The following is a 25723-nucleotide window of genomic DNA, read 5'->3' as shown; positions in this document are numbered from 1 at the left end:
TGAAAGCAGCGGCCGCGGCTTTCGGGGGCGCCGCTCGCGCGGAGGTGCGCGACCTCAGCCACCCCGCGGGATGTCCCACTCCCGTTTTTACTCTCACCCTCCAGCTCGCGTTGCCGGCACAATTCACGCTCTTTATGCCGATTAGCGAGATCAAGTTGAGAAGGTTTATTTTAACCAAACACTTGCATAGGAGTTAACCTTTAGTGAAACTGGTAATGAGTTAACACCTTAAAGAACAAAAAAACCCCCCAAACCACAGGTGCACATACAGATCTGGTTATGAACAAACACCTTCTGGCATCGCGCTTAGAAAGCTGCAGTGACTTTGATACTTAATCTATGTGGACGCGGCAGCTCATGAGCACTGCTATACTTAGCATTAGCCTAATGTGAACGGCGATGAATCACTCTTTGTTATCCCCAGGAGGGACGGCGTTCAGGATTTACTGCAGCACATTAACCGAACACCCACACTTTGACATCATGCAGGCGATGATATGCATCGCTGACGCAAGCGCTGACAGGGGCAGCCACAAAGGCCACGGCGGCCCAAACAATAGAGCGCACAGCTGACGTCGCAGGGCGCCAGCCTGGCATGGCCGTGCTGCGCTAAATCAATAGTCCCAGGTGCCACGAAGAGTTGCACCACTCTTTTACATAATGGCTGCGACTTCAGAAAGTTTTATTTTGGGCTGCCAGCAGCTATGATAATTACAACAACAAGCAAGTGGGCTACATTTGTCTTGTGAGCTGTGCCTGGAAAATACTTCCAAACTGGTACATTAGGGTAACAAGCACAAAAAAAGTCACACAAAAAACCCCCAAAACCCAAGAGCTTTACTTTTACAAGACACAAGGTAATCAAAGAAAGCAGCAACAAAACCCCAAAGCAAACACAAAACTTACTGTCAGGCCTGAGGTGGGGCAGAGGCACAAGAAGGAACTATGAGCACGGCAAGGACACAGGTGACCAGAAGACTCCAGTTTTCAACGCTGTCAATTTAACACCTTCCTTATGCTCTGAATTCATCCCGACAAAACCATCCCTTCCCCCCTCCATCTGTCTACTTTTGTCATCAAGGCTGGCGGACGACAGCTGACAAAGCAAGGACACCAATTTAAATACATTAATTGGCTACAACAGCTATCTATCAGTAGACTGCAGACTGTCAAACATACACAACAAAATTGAAGATAAAACGCTCACACAGATGATTTCTAAAGTGGGGAAAAAAAGCATCAGTTTCATCCACAGAGACTTTGGAATAATGGATAAAAGCAGAAAGCTATGAAGCCTGACTAGCTACAGTATTTCTAAAGATTCCCTTCTATTGAGATCCTGATCTTTCTCATGAAACCATACGTACGTATTCAAAAAGAAAAAGGAGAACATCAAATCCCTTCTCATAGGCAAATGTGCAGAGATGACAGATTTCTATAGCACTTTACCATTAATACAGCTATCAGTTTTCTTTTATAATGGCCTTACATACATTCAAAGGAAAAAAGTGACAATGGTTTCTATGTTCAAATATTAAATGTACTTTCATTTCAGCTATTTCTAAACAATGACCACAATGCAGTTTTGTGATCAAATAGGATTACAAGTCCATGTCTTTAAGCAGTGCAAACTTCAAAACAGAAAGTTACACGTGGGAGCTTACAGAAGGATGCTTAGTCCTTCAAGACACTCCAATAATACAAAGTCTTTGTACATTTTTTTCTGAAGCAGTTATGTGGCACAGAGACTAACTCCACCCTACTTGGTTAAGAAAAAAAGTACCACTGAATCAAAGATGTTAATATGAAAATATACTATGTAAGCTTTGTACTATGTAGCTTAGATTCTTAAAATGCTTAGTTTGGACTGCTGTTTTAGGTTTAGACTTCGGGTAATTACTTAATAACTATGTGGAAGAGTTATGCCAAAAAAATTATGTTCTTTCTCTCCAATAGTCTTCCAATTTAAATATCAGGTGAACCATAACTCATTGCATTTCAAAGAGAGCTAAATGTGATATACCATTCTTAACACAGAGGAACTTTCATGAATGCTTTTATTCTTAGCAGTAAAAATAATCTGCACTCACACCAATATAACTGCGTAGCATATTTCCTTACCTTTTCCTCAAAAAGGATCCAATTTTCTAGCAGTTATGCTGAGCAGTATTGACCCGCATTTTTTTCCCTCCAAATCAGACCTTTATTTAATATTTATGCATAATGCTTAGTAGTCTTCAGTATGATTCGGAAGATTCAGAATCAACCATTAACAGTTGTTACTAGAATTTGTATATTTCTGATCAGAAAGATTTTAGACGTATGGGTCTGCAGACCAGAAAGTAAAGGTTAAGCACTACTATTGATAGCTAGTTGTGGTTAAGAGGTGAACAGCACAATTGAGTCTCAACAGGGGGAGATGATTTGTAGCCTGCCAGTGGTTCTTGGCGTGTAGATAGCCAAGAAAAGAGCACTTGTTGACTCACAGGAGGAAGAGATCCTTGAAGAAACACACATTAACTTCAACATTCCCCCCGCCCCTGACTGATCATGCCAAAAAAGATACGATTATGTAGTATTATTACTTGTAAAGGTCTTTTTGGCATCATTATATTCAACTTATCACACTAATGGGTTATTTTTCCTGTGCAATACTTATCTAGCTACACTGATTTCAAACTGGAGTGCAAAATTATCTGGCACATTGTGCTGTCTCAGAGAACTGGCATTCAAAGAAGCTCCTCTTCCTCTGTGCAAATTTCTTGATATTTCCCCTCCACCCCCCCAAAAAAAAGACCCCTGTATACAGATGACTAAGGAAATCAATAGCATGCATACGAATATTGAAACAATTTTACCAAATTCCCAAATTCCAGGGTAGGGTATTTTAAAACTATGGATGAAAACATACAGAAGAACCTGTGGATATAATACATTCTGTTTGTGCCACCTGTGACTGAGTATTGCCATACATACAGTGCCAGAAGTTCACCCAAGCAATTAACACCCGAAAAGGTCACCAAGAGAAAACGTAGTGCCCAACTTGTGGGCTTGGATTTCTACCCAAGAATTTTTTTCTAAAGGTGTACTCCTTTTGAGTCCCTGGAATCTACTAATGGCATGCGCTTTCATTTGAGATCCTTTGAATTGTTTAGACTTCAAGCAAATTATACAAATGAACACAATGCAGATTCAGATGCTCTATTTAAAATAAAAACAAACCAGAACAAAATTTATTATGAGAAGCTAGCATCTATGGCGCAAAGTATCTGAAGTCCTTCTAATATCTAAATAAACACTACATACCTCTTTCTGCAAAAGGACTGGTTTGGGGGTGGTGGTTCAGAATTGAAATCAATGCAAACCTAAAGTTATCAAGAAGTGATAGTTCTCAGCTTTCCATCATGGGAAAGGAGAACCCAGTATTCTACACGATCTAGCAGAAAGAGGGAAATATAGGTAAATCCAGAATGATATTGGCTCCGCTACTAGAGTTCTAAAGTCAGGCTATCTGGTGCAAAACATAGCTAAATCTTGTTCTTACTAAAAGTCAAAAGTTAACTATTGCTGCACTGATAAAAGGAAAAAAAAAGTAGCTCTGTCCCAGTGAAATTTTACTCTTAGGTGCAATCCTCCTTGCATTAGCTAAGCGAGTTTGCTGTTGTGGTCAGGGGACAAAGCCTTTGGAAACACTGCAAAGAAGTGAAGTTCAGTCCTACAGAACTTCCTCTCTTCACACTCACCACATACAACTGTTGATTTGCCTAAATTAGGGATGTTCCCTTGAATCCACTAATACAAAGATTCTAGTATTTACAAGAAAATGTTCAACTATAGAACTCTAAACTATAAAATAAGTAATGCTTTTTATTACACAGCTTTGTTTCAAATCATGAGGAAGGTTAAAATCTCCCTGAAGTTGACAACAAAAGGAGATATTTAGTGATGCAAAGTCCTTCTGCCATGATACAAATTGCAGAGAACAAGCCTCAAAGCAGAGAACCTACAAAAACCACATATGACAAAACAAAAGTGAGACAAAAGACCAAACTGAAACATCTGTTGCTACGCACCTTACACTGTGCAATGTCTAAAGCAAACACTTGGCTTCAGCAGGATGATTCACTGGCTGCCTCTGGAGAACAATTCTGTGCTTTGGCACATTTATCAGGGCGTCACCTCACACCAGATGTTAAAAATCATTAAGCACAGCCAGTGCATCCCCAATAGGTATCTGGTTCAGGCCTGCTCTACTGACCCTTCCGTCCAATTTCAGTAGAGAATATCATGTTTTCTGAGGGTAGATTCCTACTGGCAGGAAAAGGGAGGTCATCTTGTTCAGTTAGTGGGTAAACTAACTTCTATGCTCTCTTCACACAGATTAAACCCACAGCTTGTTGCTGTCTAGGAGAGTGCTATAAATACCAGACTATGCAATAACCTCTGTTGTGACCATCCCTTCTGCTGACAATGGGCCACTAGGAAAATGAAATGCAACACACTAAGCTTCTGCCCATGCTACAATCACATGGTTAATTCATTCAGTCCAAGAACTCCTAAACAGAAAATACAAAACCAGCCTTTGAAACAGGAACCGGAACCCAGGCCTTTGCCCAAACCATAGGGAAATACCTACTACATCAGTCTAAAAAGGCAGATTGCCTTCTTGTGTAGTTTCCCTCTAGAATATTACTTTTTATGGTAGCAACAAGGCCCAGCTTCAAAAGAGTACATGAAGAAGAGCTCAGAATACCCCATAGCAAATGGTTAGGGCACTGTGCTGGAATTGGGGGTTACAGCTTCAAATATTGTTGTACTTCGTATAGCTAAAAACTCAGACATCCCAGATTCTGGGTGAGTGGTCTAGCCAAATTCCTAGTGTTGCTGCTGTTTGTGCTTTGGGGTGAGGTTAATACAGCCTGAGTAAACAAATAACCTTGCTTTCCTTTCAGGGAGACAGGCAGCATTTATGTACCGCATGTATTGCGGCAGGTCTTTGATTTCCAGATTCTTCCAACAATCAAGTGCAGCCTAATGTTTTGTACAATTACGGGCATGTAGGGAACACTGATCAAAAAAGCAGAAGCAATAGATTCAATGCACTTGCTAGGATTAGGCCGTGATTTAGTGGGTGACCTGAGCTGCTCTCTGAGACTCCTGTAGCTAAAAGCTTCTTAAAGTTAGAACCCAGGTGGGATCCAAGCAGCCCGAACGTGATCCCTTGTGCTGACCGTCTATCACACACACAGCCATACTTTTCTCTTTCTTCACCAATAACAAGGCAATCCTATGAATGTGGCTACAATAGGGAACTCTCTGAAGACAGAGAAAACCAGTTTGACTGAAATGCTACTGGTCTTGAAAATTCTTTAATAACATTGACTGACATGATAAATACATAAACATTTAGATTAAGACTTCCGATTCTGATAATGACTTTTATGGTCAACACATAGGAATTGTTTTCATTGTTCAAAAAGCTTTACAAAACTTTGGTCCAAACTAGCTAACCCCAAATCAGGGTACCTGTGAAAGAACTGATGTTCTCAGTCAGACTTAGCAAGGCAGAATGGCACTATGATCGCTACCAATATCTGCAGCCTCTTCTGTAGTGAAATTTTTCTACTGTCATATACATTACAACACACATCCACTTATATTTTAGCATTGACAGTGATTCCAAAGAGTTTTTAAGGTCTGGGCATGCTATAAACAAAACAACACCCACTCCTCCCAACTCTCCTTCCCACAACCCACTTACAGACTGACTAATAAAATCACTTTCACCTTTTAAACTTGTTTAGCATTTGCAATCTAGAATTTGCTCTTTTTGGTGTCTTATGTGAAAATGCTCCTTGATTCTCCACAACACACTCTCCACAGATGCTTTCACCAAATCTCAAGTGAGCTCCCACACAGACCTGGAAGGTATACAAGCTCAAACATCAAGAGTGTCTATGACAAAGGATGTTGTTGATAAAAAGCTTTCTCCGAGGATAATAAATATGTATTATCAGAAAGAAAGCATCTGGTAAAACAGTAAGCAGGGCCCAGACTCAAAGATAAACTTATGCCATTGCAGCGTTCTCTTCAAACTCAATCTGCTCTGTAACCAAATATGTTTTGGAAAGTAATGTACCCACTGCTTTGGCAGCCAAAATGAACTCAGAGCCAGACAGAACTATGTAAGGAATCTACCTACTTATGTCAAAAAAGAGGTCAGGCATGAAACAACTCACTTTGCTCAGACACATCGAAATTTGTCATTCCAAGCCAGAAGAAAGGGAAAAAGACACCCACATACAGAGGAGCTCCTGACCATACATTATGGATCAATGCACCCTGCTATTAGGGAGCTGAGAAAGTAAAATTGCTTAATAGCTGGAAAGTGTCCTTTGTGCAGAAACCTTTTTATTGCTTCCCTACTGTCTGGATGTGAGAGATCTACGTTTTCTATTGATGGGCCATCAGGACTAAAGAACTGAAAAAGACCTCAAGAATCCAGTCTATTCACCTGCAATTTCAGCTTCCTCCCTCTGCCCCATTATCATACATCAAGATCCGTCATAAATAGATCGTACATCAACTGCATCAAGACCAATCTTAAAAAGTCCGTTTTTTGCTCATACTTCTCCCATTGGAGTGCTGTCCTAGAGCATCACCCTCCTAAATAGTTACAAGGCTTCTTGTAATTGTCAGATTAGATATATTCATAGCCATTTGAAATCTCCTTGGCTGTAAGCCAGCTTTGGTATTTACTATTGACAGATTTTTTTTTTTATTATTCCTGGTATGTACTTACCCATTCTTAACAAAACTGATTCTTAGCTAAACAAGCCAAGCTCTTCCAGTCTCCTATATAAGCTCCTCATTCTTCTCAACATCCTAGTAGCTCTTTTTTATGGCTATTCCACTTGCACTCCATTTTTTTAGGCATGAATTATCAAATTACAGTTGAAGTCTCAGTAGAATCCTGTAAAATCCTAGTAAAACATCCCTAGCTGTACTAACATTATCTGTCCTGATGCATTTTATGATCACAGGAGCCCCCTTTACAGATATATTACATTGGAGATAATATTCATCTTGTGAGCCAAATAGCTTATATCCGCTTCCTCCTCCTGCTAATCAACTTTCAAATGAGGAGCCCCTCACTTATAATTTATTACTCTTACGCATGACCTTGTATTGTGTATTACTGAATTTCATCCAGTTCAGGGATACCATTCAAGCAACACTCCTTTAGGCAGCTAATCTATGCTCTTGTTCATCTTTCACTACTTCTAGAATATAGTTTTCCTATACCACTGGAGTTGTGTGAATGATCTGGATAGCTGAAATGCCAAGTATTTCTGGAATATCCTGATAGCTGAAAGATACTTAGGTGGTTACTGAGTGACTCAGGGATATATTTCTACTCTAGACTAGCTGTGCATCATACTTCAGCATTCTGTCCTTCCCTATTGCATCCACATTTAAAACCTTAAAAAAAAACCCCAAAACCACAAGTAAGACTGTAGTGAATCTGCTCAGGCTCTTTAGAGATATGGGTCAAAATACATTCTCTACTATGCTTTGAGCTTTGCAGTATGGAGACAGCAAACATGCAGAGGTATCTGGCCTCAAGATTCCACTGCATTGCCACAATTTTTTTTACACCTGTATTTTCCAGCCCTTCTATTTACTTCCCTTCATATCCCAGAAAGCTATACTCAATAAAGATATAACCTTACCTGACATTCAGCCTCCTTTTTCCCATGTGGCATGTTACCAGTCACTTCAGACCTCTTTCCAGCTCTCTCAAGCAGCACAGAAACGTTTACCTGCCAATATACTACTAAACCAAACAAGCAGCAACCCAAAACCATGCAACAGGAAGATCCAGAAACCTATCTTTATGTGCTTTTGTTAAAAAACAAAAACACCCCCTCCCCCCACCTTCCTTCTAACTATTGTCACGAAGATGAGGCTAGAGTCTTTCCCATCATAAATGGCAGATCTGTTTTTCAGGTGAGAGGACAAGGCTTAGTGACAAAAACAAATGCCAATGCACTGGAATCCAATGAACATAATGCACACTGGGAAGGTTATTACAAGCAAGGAGGTGCTCTGGATGGTATTTTTAAGACTTCTCAGAGGATGAACCTGGGAAATAACCTGCAGTGGAAGCAGTGTGGACACATGAATAAGATTCATTGCCTAGTATATGTCATATACTTTGCTTGAAAGGAATGTGAGGAAACATTTGACTGAGTATATTTAGCTGCAATTAAGCGGAACAGGTAGGGTATTTTCAAGATGCACTTTCCTCCTTTTTTATGTAATCTTTTTATTTGTGTAAGAGTTAGATGGGTGTAGTAAGCATAAATACACACCTTTTATATATATTTTATTGAAAAGGTTATAGCTATATAATGACAGATTTACAACTTGCCTAGGAAAGCACTGGTCTAACACACATGGGCTAGAAGTCCACAGTAAAAAGTGATAAAACCATCAACAATCAATCTCAAAACCTCTGTGCTTGTCCTTACTGTTGTATCCATTTGCAGTACAAATGGGAGGAAAAGAAGATCAGCTTACACTGGCCATCCCTCTGCATCTTTGTTAAGCATTTGCTGATATTCACCTTTATTTTTCAACTCTCTTAACAGGTGATTTTTGAAACTCTTTCACGCTGTAGGAACTTTAACTGGTTCTAGTTGCTCAGGTTGCCCTTTTAACTTAATAAACATTTTCACTCAGTGATGCTTTGCTTAGTCACCAGATGCTTCCCCAAAATTGCACTGAGAGCACAATGTCACACTAAATCACAGGTAGTCTCCTCTTTTGATCCCTTGCTATCCAGCTTGGAGAAAATTCTTTCCATATTCTGGTACTTGACATTGCCAGCCTCCAAACAGACTCTAAAACTTGAAGAAAAAACAGTTCAACTCCTCGGATTCTCAGACTCATCTTGGGCTTTAGGCACCCCATGAGTCTATCTGCAAGACAGCTTTATGTATTGCATTCAGAAAAACAAGAGTGAAAACTCAGATGAGTTTGATTTACTTGAGTTTAAAAGCTAGATAAAATTAAAGTTACTTTTTTAACCCACTGATCTGGTTACTAAAATTGGAAACAAAATAACACATGGAAAGCATAACAAAAAGTAAGAATAAATGCAAACTTAAGTATGTTTGACAACATTCTCTAAATATACCTGCTGCTTAAAGTTTTACTGAGACATCTCTTGGCTCCATAAGTCATAAAGGCTAACTCTGAATAGTGCCCTTTAGAGTAAAGCCTCTTTAAGGCTGAAGCAGCAGAGGACGTAACACAGTAGCACATCACTTAGTCTCTCAAAAGATAGCATTTATCTTAAAAGCAGCTTGTGGGAAAAGAGGAAAAAAGGGCTGACAGCTCTCTGCAGACACAAGCTGCTTCTTCTTCTTCTTCCCTCAGTTGTTTCCAACTTTAAAACTGATTCTTATTAGAGAAGAAGACAGTATAATGTTGAGTACCTTGGCCAAACAATCTTTTCCCTACCCTGTCCTGGGAATTGAGTTTTCCTCCAGCTTTTTTTTTTTTTTTTTGGGGGGGGTGGTGGAAACTGGCTTGCTAAAGTTGCATTTTGTGAGTAGGGCTTTCCCCACCTTGGGAGTTTCTCTCAGCCCACAATCCTGTTGCAGTCTTTATTCAAGCACAGCCACTATAGCTTAAATGACCTGTCTGTCACAAGATTTTTTTTTCTAATGTTGTTGCAATACTTCATAACAAAGCGTGCATCATGAGAAGCACTCACTATCTTATTCACGTTATCTTATATCTTGCCATAACTATAACTTCATGTTAACTCCCTTTAAGAATTATTCATGAAGCAAAAATAGAGATGATAAATTTGGCATTTATGGTGCTTATTCTAACCCTCTTCCCCCAGCCTCTATTGCCATGTTTTAGAGGCAAAGGCAGACAAAATCTTTCTGCAGGTCTGAGAAGCTACTAAACATCTTTTTGTTCTGATACTTCTGAATTACTTGTTTCTACCAGTACTTCCCTGACCTGAACCGAATTTGAAAGCAACACACTAATAACAACCTTGCTTGAAGTGCAGGCTGTCCTCCTGAGGCAGGACCTATTTAAAAAAAGGGGTGGGGAACAGAGGAATATCACGACTTTTCTAAGTTATGTCAACTGCGATGTAACAGCAGTTTTCAAATAGCAGCAGAATCTGCTAAATATCACAACATAAGAACTATAGGATTATAGATATTAGGAAAAGGCTATAGGAAGGAGAGAGTGTGGTAAATTTTGAAATTGGGTTTTACATTGATGAAGAATGTAATGTAGGTATAAGCCTTCTTTTCTCACCCAAATAGCAAAATACTGTAAGAAAGCTCGCTCTTTAATTGTCTTGGAAGGCACATCCACCCCATCGATGAATAAAAGTGTCAAGATCTCTTGATCAAGTGTCAAGTTCAAGGGAAACACAATAAATACAATATTTATGAAGATGGCCTATATGTAGAACACCAAAGGAAAAGGATGAGTTAAGCACAGCTGGAAAAGAGGCTACTGGAGAAATACATTGAGAACAGGCACAGGAGGTAAACCATACACTCACAAAATAGCCGATTAATCAAAAAGGAAGAAGGGTGTCATCAGCTTCTCTAGTAGCTCTAATACCATTAACTGGAGACAGTTCTCCAAGTTATGTGTTGTGCAGTCCCTAGAAGAAAAACCTGGAGCTGACTGGATGGTGTCCTGTGGCATCTGCTCCAGAAAACCAGCTTTCCTGGAAAGCTCTTTTCAGTGTAGGAAAGGCCTATTCTTTGGAAAAAAGAAACAAACAACAAAATACCCCCCAACCCTCCCCACAAGATCAGCACTTTGGATAGCTGTATTTGCTACTAGTGAATTTGACCTTTCAAACTTTGTTTGAAGCCCCATGTAATTACACTGTTTCTTAATGGCTTTAATTGGTTGAACATACACACTTGTAATTGGTCTTTAATTCACATTACACAGTAGCTATTTATATTCGTGCACAGTTAGCCTATATGTTTGTAATGGCCTTGTTGTGTTTCTCCCCTTCTTTCCCTTCATTCAAAAAACCAACTGCTTTAGCTGTAAAACAGATTGCATGAATGCCTGCAAAAGGAAGAAAGGGGCAGGAAGTTATACTAACATGATTTAATGAAGTTGCAAAGTGTCATGATCATGTAAGTCCTGCAAGCTGACAAAACCCTAGTCATTTAACATTCAAAAAAAATCAGACTACAACTATAATCACATATTATTAATAAACATATGTACAGCCATACATTGCTCTGATTCATCCATTAGAAATGAGCAAAACTAGGAGCAGAATTAAAAAAAAATTCCTGGATTCCAAGTTGCGACACTCAGCAATGTATTAAATTCTGGTCACTAATGTCGTGACAAAAACGTACCTGGACCCAAGCAGACAGCACAGTAGCATTTAGAAGGATGGGTGAAAATGAAGTACGGAAAGGGAAACCAACCTCCAGGTCTCTCTGTTGCTGACTTGACCCTCTGCCTACACAATTTCTCCTTTAGCAGCAAAGGAGAAAGCATGGCAGCAGGACAACAGCGGGGCCTTGTAAACTCCTGGCGGGGCTGTGGCAGCCTGCACAGGGTGGGGAGCTTGCTCAGGCTTGAAGAACTTGGGAAGAACCATGCCTGGGAGAACTGTTCCACAGCCATAAGGACGTTGCTTTCCTTCCCAGCCAGTCTGTCGGCCGTCACAACTAGCCTGTGCCTGACAGTTTGGGTCCTCAAGAGAAGATGGTGAAGACTACTTTTCAGAGTACAAATAGAGCAAGTGTAGATCAAAATTAATTCAAAGGTATTTCTTGGTAACTGTAATTCTTTGAAAGAAGTAGTAGTAGTCTGTGTATTTTCACAGCTACAGCCACAGTTCAAGGATGTAGTAAGACAACTTGAACCCCACGGGGTGGAATTATAAAGAAACTTCCTGAGGTCTCATTTAACAATTTGTTACATCTTCCAACAGATGACATGCAACAGCCAGTATTCATAATGTACATATGGTGAAAGAAGATCTAACAAAAGTCCTTATGCCTTTTTGCCTTTATGAAAGCCAGTGGAAAATCAACTTAAAAATATGACCTAAGTTTCTACAGGATAAAAGCACAATTTGTTTTAATGAATTAGTATCAGATAATAAAACTTAGAAACTTATTATTCCATTTAATAAAGTAACAGCTGGTAATCTTCATAAAAACTTTATTTCAGTTAACCGGATTTGACCCAATTAAGATACAGAAAATGCTATCAGCATAAGTCATTCTAGTGTTAGGCTCTTAAGTGAAAATACTAAATAAGATTCTCTCTCTCTCTCTTTTTTTTTTTTAAACTTCCATGCATGCATCTCTGATCTGTGATTTAGTTCAAAGTGTTAATCAGTTTCCTGCCTGTGTTAGAAATGAAGAAGGATTCCTATTTCACTTCTCCCCTCTTTTTGGTCCACAAAGCAAAAAGTACAGGGCTAATTCTTTCTCCTCAACTGCACAGGGCAGAAATCAGAGGAACTGATTGCAAGGCTGGGGCACTCAGTACTGTAGGCCACAGACCTGTCAGGCCTAACATGCTTTGCAGAGAGCTCATCCAGCTGATACCAGACTTGCATGTCCTGCAATAGCACCCGAATCTCAGCAGCATGAACTAATGCTTTACAACCTCGTGTGCTAGACACAGTAGTGACTAGTCCCAGACACCGACTTCTAGCCGTAAGTCAGGGCCACAACTCCATTCCCAACGGGCATCTCTGAGCATAGGCACTTTAACAGAAGTGAAAGGTAGATGATCGCAGAAGTGGATGAGTTCAAAGAGTTTGAAGTCCTGAGGTTAAAGACATTCACTGTGGGCACAGTTGTGAAACACCACACAAATAAGATGTTTCCAGGCTCTAACCTGACTTATTTCAGGTTATAATAGTCAGGCTTTTAGCTTTTGCATAAAGACATCTCATTTAGGTGTCTAAAATTACGCACCTGTATGCGAGACTTTAAACTCTCATTACAGCAAGTGGAGATCTAGTCAGCACAGACAGCGGAGCCTGGAGAGCTGTTCAGTTCAAACTGATGTCAGCTGAAAAGCACTGGGTGTACTTGTAGCTAGTGACTAAATCTTTGCTAGCTATAATGGGAGCTTAGATCCAAGGCTACATATAGAAACGTACATTTAGTCACCCAAAATTAGATGCCTTCAGTCTGCAGCTGAAACACCGATATTTCAAAGAAATGTCTCCAGAACCTTCCTATACTCAGGCTGGGTTTACAGCGTGAAGCTTGTGGTGCGGTGAAAAGAAGGAATAAAGGAGGAAATTAGGGAAGATAAAAGGAAAGATTAACTGATTAGAATACACAGGAAGAAAAATAAGACATGAAAAACACACTGAACACTTTATAATGAATATAGTAAATTATGAACTCATTCACATCCCAAAAATGTATGAAGTCAAGGTAGAATAAAACTTAAAACAATGTCTAATACAAAAGCAAGAAAATAACCAAAATGAAAGCATTATATTGTCATGTCTGTTTGTCCAAATAGAGATATTAGATCTATTTATAATTCAACACATTTTAAACAGTGACAGAAAAATTAAATTTTCCCTAAAACACTACAAACATTATGAAAGTGATCTGAATTAATGCATTTCCTTTTCCACCTGTTTTTTAATTTTCTGCTGCAGAAGGTGATTAAACAGGCTTGGTTTGCTTTTTAACAAAACTTTTGCCAAGTTTAGTTTATCCTGGGAATGACACATTCTAGAAACCTAGTATTTATAAACCTAACAAAATGGCCAAGACAGTAAAGCTGGCTGTTCTGGCAGAAAAGCAGCATGATAAAATAAGCTTTTTCAGCAACAGCTTTTTGTAGCATCACTGACTGCCTCTTTAAGAAATGGGGGAGACGGGGGCATGAAGCCCTGTTCAATTATCAGGCTTAACTGAGGAGAAGGTCAGGCAGTTCCCATAAAAGGCTGAGAGTGCTCTGTTAAGAGGTTAATTCTTATGGCCAGCCTTAGAACAGAAAGAACCGATCTAAATAACAGACTTCTGGATTGCTACAGCTTATTCTGATCAGGAGAATGACCTTGTTTTGTGCTTCTTCGCAATTTTTGAGTTAATAAAACTGAACTTTAAGAGATGGTCCTAAAAAAGACTGCGGAGTGCCTCAACTGTATTGCAAAAGTGACTACAGGATCAAATAGATGTAGCTGAGCTAGCTTTAATTCAGCACAGTATCAGTAAGAAGAGCTGCAGCTTTAGGGCCTATTTACCCAGCCAATAGTCCTCAAATTATGGATGAGATTTCTCCAACATGCCAAAGGCAGGAAATGAGTATTTTACAGGTGATACAGTGAAGGCTTAAACTCATCACTGTTCCTTTACCACATTAGAAAAAGATTTGTCAAATCTCTGGCCAACTCTTACACAAACCTACCTGTAAAAGGGAGAAGGGAAGGAGTCTGTTCTACAAAATCTCCAAGGACATTCATGCACTCTGTTTATTGCTGTAAGCTATAAAAAGGGCAGCTCCTACTTAGAACTATTTAGGGATGAGATAGCTCCAAATCAAGGAGCTACAGCCATGCTCCATGGTCACCTGCTCTCCTCAGCATCTTATTGCAACACAGAGAAGAGAATCAAGTCCCCACTGCAGCTGTACTCCTGCATAGCTGACTGCTACCAGTGTTCTTACTATTTTTAGTTTGACTGGAGACACCTGGAAATGCAAAGATCTATGAAAAATGTCATCATGTAATATCCCTATAGCCAGAAATAAGGACTGTGTAAATGGAAACAGGAATGAAGTAGTATTTCCTTCCTGGGCTACAGAAAGAGAAGATCATCCAGAACAGCTTCCCTGGAGGGCTCCAGCAACCATTTTTAACAGGAGTAGAAAAGTTAGAGCACTAAAATCTGTCTAAGAAGTAGCTGTCTGGGGTTGCTTGCAAGGGTTCATTATCCAGGCTCACAAACTACCCAGAAGACTACAGATGCTAGAGGAGAGTTCTTGTTAATTATAATGTTAACAGTGTTTTACTGCTTTTTGGTTTTGCTAGTTTGTTCCACTACTACAGATCTATGCTTTTATGTAAATATTCTTTTGTTCCTAAACTTTGCCTGCTGCTAAAGCTAATACCGAGTAATTCAGCAAAAAAGATTCTGTTTCTGTAGTTGAGGTCATCCTTAAAACCAACATCCGGGGTCGCTACCGCAGTGCCAGGTATCCCTAGCACATTCTAAGACAACCACAGAATGACAGGGCGTACTTCCCCCACGCGACTCAGGAGCCTCAGGATTTCCTAATGAGCTGTAGTCTTCTTGTGAAATAAGCATCTTCCCAGGATCAATAATGGCTAGGAAAGTCCCTTCTGAGGAGGGGATGGTAGATAACATATAGAACAGTTATTTATAACATACATAACAGTTACATTTAGATTTTAAGATGTCCAGTTTGATTGCTTTAATGCCATCTTAAAACAACCAAAACCACATATGAGATTTTGCAGCAGGAAATCACTTTATTTACTTAATGTTCTGGATAATGGGCAGGTCTGGTGTTGCAAAGTTGAAACTAACCTTCAAATGAGAGAAAGTTTGTGTTTCACTACTGTAGTCTCAGAATGGATGTGATCCTCCTCTTTTCCTCTTGACAGCACTTTAAAAAGTATTTTATTCCTTATTTTAAAGGAAAAAGAAAAGAGGTAAGATTGCTTAACTTTTTTCCCCAGAGACTAACCTTCACACTGATACTTCATTTCATTTCAAAACATGAAGTCTTTATGACTCATTCTGATTTACATATGTTTTCTTATTTTATTATGAAAATGGCAATTTCCCTCTGGAGAGACATATAACATGGTCTCTTATTATGTCAAGTAACATTTAATAGCCCTTAGCTGCAACTTGGGACTGTTATAAAATGTACTCAAGATGAGTCATCTTCATTCATTTATTCTGCAATAGGAAGAATTCACGAATGAGTGATCTGCTGTAATTCACTTCTGCAAAGASAGCCCATTCATACGTTTCAAACCTGGTTTTCTGAATCACTGTAATGTAGCTGATTATTTCACTTTAACAGAAGAAAATTTTGGCTTAAGGAAGGTTTCCACAGAAGTCTGAACATTTCTACTATGTGAGAACAGTTTTAAGAGCTCTTCTAAAAATATACATTTTGGCTTAACACATGGATACACAGGCAGATGTCTTCCTATCTATTTAGCAAGTAAAACACACAATCTTTGGAAAGTAAAAGCCTGACAAATGGTTTAAATTGAAGTTGCATCAAGAGTGGGCAGAAGTCATGACTATCCAAAAAAAATAGACAGCCAAAACAAAGTATTTTTTAAAATAAGAAACTGATTGTTAGCACACAGAAGTGCTCATTTAGAACTATTTCTTAAGTAAAATATGTACAATAGCAAAGTAACTACAACATAAAACTTAAATGCAGAAATATAAAGCAACGCTGGGTTTGTTATTTTACAGAAATGTGTGTGCAATACATCAAGAAAAAAATACACAAATCATTTTAAGTTATCAAAACTCTGACAAACAGAGGAATGGGACTCAACAAGGAAGAAGGATCCCTCAGCAACAGTGCTCTTTTGCCAAGCTTAGAAATTTCAGACCAGGAAATAATCACAAGAGCCTCTTCATCCCATTGTAACTGCCATGGAAAAGGCATGCATTAACAAGTTATTTGTCCCTTATCACAGTTCCAAAACATTCAAGGCTTTATAGACCATCTGTGAGAGTCAGACCAGCAAACAGCCAGGAAGTCGGTAGACACCTGAGTACAGACGCAGTACGTTCTTCAGAAGCTTACCCCGCAGAAGCATGCAGCTCCATTAGTTGGTGCATTGAGTTTTCAGTACCTCATAGATTAGAGTGAATATTTTAGAGCTGTCCGTGATACACACTCTCCTTTTTCCTGGAGAGACATTGATTCTAGTTGTTTTCAAGTTGAGTAGTTTTACCCTATGCATACAATATCCAAAATAAGATTAGTACTCTTTAGAAATAAAATAGCTATGACGAGTACCAACAAAGATTGATAGAGCACCTCAGTGTTCCCAACAGCCAGGGAATATGATGCAAGAAAATACAATTAACACTACAATTGTATTTATATACAACCCACACTGACTCTGGCACACAGTGCAATCTCCGGGTGAGTTGATTATCAATTAAGCATGAGAGTCAAAGGGACACAAACAAGACAACTCAATCTGTGTATCTGCGCTTCTGTTGTGACTCCATCTAGAAATAGCTCACTACCCCTCATACTACATCTACATAATTTATATTCAAACATATGCCTAGGCAAATAGCCTTGCAAGAACCTGAAGTTACGTTTTATTATTTCAATCTTTGGTCAATGCACCACACTTCAAATTCTTACTATTGTTGCTAATCTCAAATTATTTCTCCTTTTCCCTGGACATATCTTAGCAAGATTTTAATCCAAAAAGAGATACTAAAACCAAATATTCGTAAACCAGCATTTTGCTAAGTAAAAATTAGAATACAGGCTTAGAAAAATAGTACTTGAAAGTTTTCTATTACTTAAAAAAGATCAAACTCTGTTCAGCATTAAGCTGTGTGTTATTTGCAGAATATTGAACATTATTACAAAATATGAATTAAATGAAGTTGCCAGAACCAGTTCCTTCTAGAAAGCAAACATCAGAAACTGAATAATAGACAGATTTGTTTGGTGGTCACTTGGTATTCTACCAGAAATGCACAGGGTGGTGAGTTACACCTGTAGCTGTATAAATACCTCTTTACAAGGGACAGGGGAATACTTGTAACAAAGTATTAAGTGCAATTCCTGGAAAAAAAAAAAAATCCTTTGCTTGTACTTATCCTTTTCACCTAGGTGGATTTTGAGTGTTAGATTAAGATTCAGACAGGATATAAGGAAATGACAGATTATGAACAAAAACTGCATATTCATGTAATTACAATTTCTCTGCAGACAATACATGCTGTGTTTTTGCAAAGTAATATGCAGATACATATTTTTAACATATGTAGTACTATCTCTTTTTACAGAGTACTTTGCAGAAAAGGCAGAACATGTATTCTTTCCAGAGATTTTTACAGCTATACATAGTCAGAAGAGACTATAACAATGGGCAAATATTTGCAGAAAAAAAAGAGGTTGGAAAAAGTATTAACAGATATTGTCACAAGTAAATCAACTTCCTATTAATAGCATCTCAACACTAAAATTCAGCTATCTAGCTTCATTTCTTTATGTCTGATTTTTTTTTAAATAAGCTTTCCTGCATGTTTATAATGTTCCCCCCAAATCATATTCATTAGGTATTTCCACATCTTTAACTTCAATTTGACTTGGTAACTGAAAGCATACACTGAAGAAAATAACAGGGAACTGAGGTGAGGTTTCCTTCTTTAGAGTCAGTGCAGTAGCCTCTTTAACCATAATTCATTTTGTGAACTGGGCATCCATTTTATATATATACAAAAAAAAGACAAAATTTATCAAGAGCAAACTATGTTTGAGAAGCTGTGGCAGAGCAAATAAGGGCCACCAATACCATATTACTCTCCACAGCATATGCTATCTGATGCAAAAGCTGTTGGGAAAGTAGACTTTCCTCTCATTAGTTGCAATCCATATAATGAAAAAGTATAGCATTGATTTTTGAAGGAGTTTCTTCTTTAAGCCAGGGAGACCCAGCAATTTAAGAACAAGGCAAAAAAGTAGAAAGATCTGTCTGGCATAAAGACTCGTATGAAACAAAAATGTCTCAGGAGTGGCAGAAGTAGAAAAGAAAAACTACGTTCAAGTGAATGTGTGTAACCCAGGTTCTGTTCCAAGAGTAATGAAACTGTGGACACGAGAAACCTCCAAGTTATGCTCTCTGCTTTACCACAAGGCTATAAGCCATGTTTTCATGTCCTAGAAGGCGGAAGGATAAGGCAAATATCTGGAGGTTTGAAAAAGCTGCGGAACCGATCTGGGGTTTAGGTCCCTAGATCGTCGGTTCCACTTTTCAGGAAAGTTGTAAAGAGCGCACCTGAGCTTAGGCTTAGTGAGCCCCAGGAACGACTGCCTACCTAATAACCACTCACTCTCAGATTTAAAGCATGAAGGCTTCAGCCATTGATGTCAATCATAACAGAGAGCTGGCTGTTCAAGAGGGACCAGACAAGGATAAAAGCATGTGTCTGCAAGTATCCTGAAAAGTTAGCACTGTATCTATACATATATGGTATTAATATTTTTGCAATTCATCACACAGACTTTCTACTTTCAAGATTACCAGGCAAGGAAAGTGTCAATTCATTTCCCCCCTCCCCCAAGTCAATTTGATAAATCAAAATTAAAATACAAAGTATGCTGTATTTTGTACCATAGATGGAAAACACGTCATCTGTTTTTCACTTAAAATGCAAGACAAAATCCACTATGTTCCTCTCAGATATTGTGAAGTAATTATTACACAGCTATGTTTCAAATAAGCCCCACAAAACTGAGCTGCAATAGTGACCGTGGCTCAAAAGAAACAATATAATACTGTGCAATCAGCATAGAGTTTTGAAGAATGGTTCTAATGCACATGTAAGCTTTAAGAATTGTCAATATAAGTTGTAATTGAAGGCTTCCCTTTGATCAGTTATCTTGTGGCTAAAGGACCTGCCTAGGACATTGGAAACCAGACTTTGGGCTCTCTTCAGACTACAGAGAGGGGGGGAAAAAGGAGCTTGAAGCCACTTGCTTCAGCTGGTCAGGACAGTATCCGTTGAAGCTGGACCAACGTCCAGAAAAAGAGAGTGCAGGATTCATTGGCCCAGCAGAGAGAGTGACTCAGTGCTGCATTTGCGGATAGTCTCTTGTAACACAATAAAGTGATAGTCGAAATAACAGTAACATCTGACTGCTCATTTCTTGCAGCCCTAGATGGTCTTAATTTTTGTAGCTATTCTGATTCGGTATAAAAAACAACATCTGTATAGAAACAACATCGGTATAGAAAACAAACTGCCTGTTACATAGGGGGATGTAATGTTAGGATGAAGTGCTTGTATTTTGAAGACGAATCTTGCTGGAACTTAAAAAGGAGGCAGTTTGGCCCCTAGAGATAATAAACAACTAGCAGTGGGGCAACAGCTACTAGTGGGTTAGCAGGATAACAGACAACTATTGGTGGGATGGGCAAAATAACATCCACATGATAGCAAAGAATTAAAAAAAAAAATCTAAACTCAACCCAAATTAACTACTGTAACTTAAGGTCTGTGTAATAAATGAGCTTAACCAAAAGCTGTTATGATAGCACTTGCTCATTCGCTCTGCAGACTGAAATAATTTCCCCCCACCCCTGCTGAATGTAATTTAATTTAACCTAATATAGGAAAAGGTGTTTTGCTTATGACAGTGAAGTATAAAACCAAATGATACTTAGTATCTAATCTTTTAGGTCTTTAAACAGACCTTCTATCCAAAACCACTTCCCTCACTGTTTTACCTTCAACATCATAAATTGCCTTTTGCCTACCCTGATGCAGAATCAGGAAATATTAAAATAAATATATCGGCTTTACCTGTAATGCACTGAAACTGTCCATCTTCTCTTCTTATTGTAAATGCTTCCCCTGGATTAACTTGCACAAGAATAACCTTAAAAATAAAAGTTTTTACAACCATTACACAGGAATATGTTACAAAATCCAGTATGCGCAAAAAAGATTTTCTGGAAGAAAAAACAACCCTTTTTTTTTGCTGATTAATAAATACACTATTTTCCACTTCACACTGCTTGCAGCCTTCACTCCGCACAGAAAATGGATAAGAGCAAGAACAAATACAGATATTTTTAACAAGCATTCTTCAAAGAGTCAAGATGAGATTAAAAATTGGGTAAAACAGTACTTCTACAAACTTCATTTTCTGGACTGCTTAGTGTAATTAAAAAAGCTATTCCTATTGCTTACACTATTTCAAAAACAAATTACATTAGCTTCAACATTAATCAAGCCATTATATAAAAGTTTCACAGGGAAGCCTAGAATTCCCAGTGTTTGAGTTTTAATCATTACGGCTTGGCAAACAGTTTTCAACATATGGAAAATACTGCGTAATTTCCTTCTTTTCATGGTCTAAGCATGTTTGTAGATTCATTAATGATAAAACATTATTAGAAGTAATGACAAAGTAAGCGCACCGGATGCATAGCATGAAACAATATGTACATTTTTATTTGGGGAAAGCTAATTATCCTAATTCTGTAAAACTCAGCAGTGTAGAACTGGTAGAAAAGCATACTTAATAGCTGAAATAAACAGAGGAAGTTTGACAGGTACCCCGAGAAGATGCCTGATACTGTTTCAGACTCCTGTATGCTAATTAAAGCCTGCTTTCCTGTAAGAAAAAAAAAGTTTATAACTACTGAAGAACCCAGATAAAATTATTTGGGGGGGGGGGAGAGGAGGGGAAGAGCAGGTACATTCCATAATTTTCTTTCTGGACACAAACTTTTCTCAGTCTAGCTTGCACGCATCTAAATACAGTATATATATCCTCCCCCCGATATGAATTGGTGTGTGACACAACTCCTTAATATCATGGCCAAAAAGGTAGTCTGTTAAATTGCTAAAGAAAGCAAAAATTGTGCTTGTTACTGCTTCTTTACAACAAAGAAAACAAAGAAACTTAAGCATTACTTATTTTAGGAATGCCAGATCTTCCTGTTTTGTTGAACTTTTTCCTTTGCTGCATCTTTCTTCACCACTAATCTGTTCAGGCTACCTTTCTGTGCCTCATAGAAAAGAAAGTGTGAGGAAAAGGCAAAATCACGTGAATTCCTCCTTCTTCGGTAGGGCAACTTCACAAAGTAATCAAAAGATGGTAAGCTCTGTCCTAACAACTTTGATGAGATTTGCTGGATATTCAGCATATTCAAACTTGGGCCATGTGGTTCAGCGTTCGAATACTGCTTTAGCTCTATTTTGAGCATACACTTTAAACATACCATCTTGTGTTGCTTCATCTGATGCAGTACTGTTACTGGGGAAGTCTCTTTAGAAGCCTTAGGCTTTTTGAGGAAAAAAATATGAACTAGATCACCATTTACATTTTATCATTTTGATAAATTTTCCTGATTTATATTCAGGCATATTTTAGATAAATTCAGTAAAAGTTAACATAGACAGTATGGTCTAAACTTAGAGACAAGAGAATCTTAGAAATGCTCTTGAAGTAAGACCCTATAAGTCTTCAGAAAATATTGTATTGCCAGAGTTTATCATATGTGTTTGAAGGTAGCATTTTAGAAACTGGATATCATCTTTAGTACAAGATAAACGAGGGAAATTTGAGTGGAGGACTTTAACAATTTTTCCTTCAGACTCCCCAAATAGGCATAGCTTTTTGAAGACACGTCCTTCATTGATTTACTTTCCCCTCCCTGCTATGATTAAAAATTTTAGCTTGACATATAGGCTGGAATAAAAGGACATCAAAGTTTTGCAGGGGTACATGAGACTGCCTCTTTGTCTATTAGTAGCCAGATCTGCACAAGTGTTTTGACTGACTTAGGATGCCTTAACTTCTCGGAGGAGCCATTCTGGCTGCAGCATGGGCACATCAAAGAACGTGCACAATTTTCAGTTCCATATTCTTGTTCTCCAGTGTGAACTGCAAGAATGAGAAAAGTTGTAAAGCTGTCAAGTCTTAGGGTAAATGGCTGGTGCAAGTCCCTTGACTACTGCTTCTGAAGTAACGGGGAAAGGGGAATGACTGGTATTACTTCATTGTTCCCACTTCTTGAATGTCAATGCCTGGCTCCTGCGGTTGGTAACCGAGGTAATGATGTTGTCTTAGGAATCTGCTGGTCTTTCTTCTCCAGATCTCTGCTGCAGGACATCTGAGTTGGTGGTTGGTGGTTCCTGCTAGCAAAAGTGAATTGAAGCACAGAGATGGGTGTCCTGGACCAGGGGGGAGAACGAACGGGGGGGGGGGAGAACGAACGGGGGGGGGAGAATTCAGCAATGATGGAGCCCAGCACTGTACCGAAGCTCATAATGTTGTCAGACTTTCACTTCTCTGAGGGCTTCTCAATTTCACAGCCAACAGGGCTGGGAGACTGCCTGACTAAACGCTTCTCCTCTGTCAGATGAATTAGATGCTCAGTTCTCAGGGACATGAAATAGATCCTTTTTTCTCTGCAATATCAGTCTGCTTGATGCCTAGTTACATTTTTGACTGGCTCCCACTTTCAGCCTTGCTTTTACACTGTAGCCACAACTGTTCCCAGCCAGGCTGTATTTGTTGGCAAGAGCGCCAAAAGGCAGCTGGAATCAGGGCTGAAGTAGTTTCCCAAGTTTCAAACATGGCTGGTTTCAAAAGTCTTTGTGCTGGGGTAAAGTGTGTCAATGTGACCACTGCTGGTTCTCTGCCTTTTACTTGCTGCTGAACACCACAGCATCATCATTGCTTTGAGGAGGACGTTTTTGACACTCACTTGCCTCCCGAGTAGCTGCAAATTGCAATAAGAAAAATTAAAGCTGCACACTTGGAGGGAGACTGATACCTTCCTGGCCAGGAGAGATACTACCAAAGAGAGAGGGTCACCCACAGAGATTCCCTCTTAAATAACAAAAGCCTGCTACACATAATCAAAGATGCAAAGAAATTTCTATGAAAGATTCATGTTACCTTTTTCTTTAAGGTGTCAGGCATTAGGCAAATAAAATCTACAGGCTGCTAGTATTTATAACTTTCCCATCTCATTCCAGGCTTCCCCTGTGCAGACTTGCATATTTCATTCTCCAGCACGCTACCTCAGGAATCTTGATGTCGGCATTTACCAAAATTGAGCCCGTGGTCTCACACACCAATTACTCTAAATCTCAGTTTCGTTCCACTCTTGGGCAAAATCTTCATGTTGGCTAGCACTAAATGAAAAGCTTTGGAAAAAACTTATGGTTCAGCCTCTTTTCCCATGCTTCATTCTGTGCATGACAAACCCTGTTGCTTCATTCACAAAAGCTCTCCAAAAGCTAATATGCATCATTCCATCTAGATTTCTGCTGCCTGCTCCTCTACAATAATTACAATAACCTGAAGAACTCATTTGTGATTTATCAACCTCAGTGAAAGGCATGCCTAACATAGCCACTTTTCAAATGCCATTTCTTCTTCTAAAGCAACTGAGCATTAAGGACTTCACAACCCTAACAAAATAATGGGAACTTAAGACTTGCCCTAGAATCCTACATATGCATCTCAAACACAGCCAACTATAACAAAACTTAAGAAAATCTAAACATGTAATTTCTCAATGCTAACACGACTGTGACAACATATTTTTTCTCAAGTTCAAAATATGTTAAGTCACTGCTACTAAGAAATGGAGTATTAGGTCAACAACTAATTTTGTCATTTTCACTGTGACTGAAAATTGTTTCCTTTAAACAGATATTTAATGATGATCCACATGACCTCAGTGCAGTTCCTGATAAAAGGCAGTCTATATCAACCACATTATCAGCATCTCTTTCCTGGAGAGATTAGCATACAAATTGATGTGACTGCAGCTATACACTTATCCTAAAAAGTTCTTGCATGAATGAAACAAAATGACTGGCCAATATGACTAAAGCATGAAATACCTGAAACACCAGTTCCCAGCCAGAGTTTTAACAGTGAAATTTCATTACTTTTCAGTGGTATTTAATTCATTTTAAGAAAGGACATTTTAGATGATTAATCCTGATCAAATGAACATTTTAAACTTTTTTGGTGGTTCAATTAAATAGGCATGGGTTACAGAGAATTTTTATTTCTTAGTGCAATGGTAGCCACAAAATCCAGCCTAATACACAGAAAAGCTTTGCAGAAAGGAACAGTACTGATTAAAACCCTTTTTATTATGGAATATTTGACTTTTCTTTTCCTAATATTAAAAGCATTACTTTGCTGCTCAACCACGTTTCAAGGTACATAACTTGGATTGGCAAAGGCCAATTTTCCCAACAAGACTGAATTGTGCCATATATTAGAAAGCTCAGTAGGGTTTTGCTGAAATCCCTGTTTTAACTTAGCTGCTCAGGCCAAATAATATTAGAAATGCCCTCATGGCTGTATCAGTGGTCCAAATCGGTGGTCCACCTAGCCCAGTACTCTAACATAATAACTGGAAATACTATTTAGGGACAGCATGTGAACCTGACCACTTTTTGCAGTTCATCTCTCCACTGTTCATGGATCTGCTTAAACTCTTTGAACCTGCTCATACCGGTTGTCCCCACAGCCTAGGGCAGCAAGTTTCTGAAGCTCATCTTTCTTTTATCCATGTTAAACCAATCTCCTACTAGTTTTCAAGTGCTCCCTAGTTCTTGTATATGAGATTTGGCAGACAACAATTCTGAAGAAGTTTTCTCCATCTTCATTATTTTGTAAATTGTAAATCATATTTCGCCCCCTCCCTGCTCCTAGTCTCTGCAAACTTCAGTGGCAGTGTTTTTAGTCTCTTAAGACAACTGTGCCATCCCCTTGACTGCTTCAGCAGCACCTAAACCCACATCTACATTAGCAAATCAAGCAGCGCTCAGGAACGTTGCTGGGCTCTGAAAAACAATGACCGGTGATGATAAACTGTTACAGTGATCCTTAGCACAATTTTGCCTTGCATCAACAAGTATTC

General features: G+C 38.8%; 1 protein-coding gene across 21 annotated transcripts in view; it reads right to left on the bottom strand.

Annotated features, from left to right (window-relative positions):
- Positions 1-25723, bottom strand: part of LOC112960877 (fibronectin type-III domain-containing protein 3a-like) — an 80181-nt gene that overhangs the window by 14220 nt on the left and 40238 nt on the right. For 16 of the 21 annotated variants that reach the window (XM_026055501.1, XM_026055500.1, XM_026055509.1 and 13 more), the window contains one exon: positions 20622-20697. The exons of 2 other annotated variants lie outside the window; for them this stretch is intronic. In XM_026055501.1, the coding sequence (XP_025911286.1) occupies positions 20622-20697 (76 nt within the window). Of the gene's footprint in view, positions 1-20621; positions 20698-21380; positions 21439-22825; positions 22968-23539; positions 23555-25723 lie in introns of those variants that run through there. 3 more of the 21 variants (XM_026055507.1, XM_026055521.1, XM_026055520.1) reach the window with 3 other exon arrangements.

This window comes from Apteryx rowi, unplaced genomic scaffold (genome assembly GCF_003343035.1).
Source record: "Apteryx rowi isolate R43461 unplaced genomic scaffold, aptRow1 scaffold_1230, whole genome shotgun sequence".
NCBI lineage: Eukaryota > Metazoa > Chordata > Aves > Apterygiformes > Apterygidae > Apteryx > Apteryx rowi.
The sequence above is the reverse complement of the archived record's forward strand: the minus strand, read 5'-3'. Positions and strand labels throughout refer to the sequence as shown.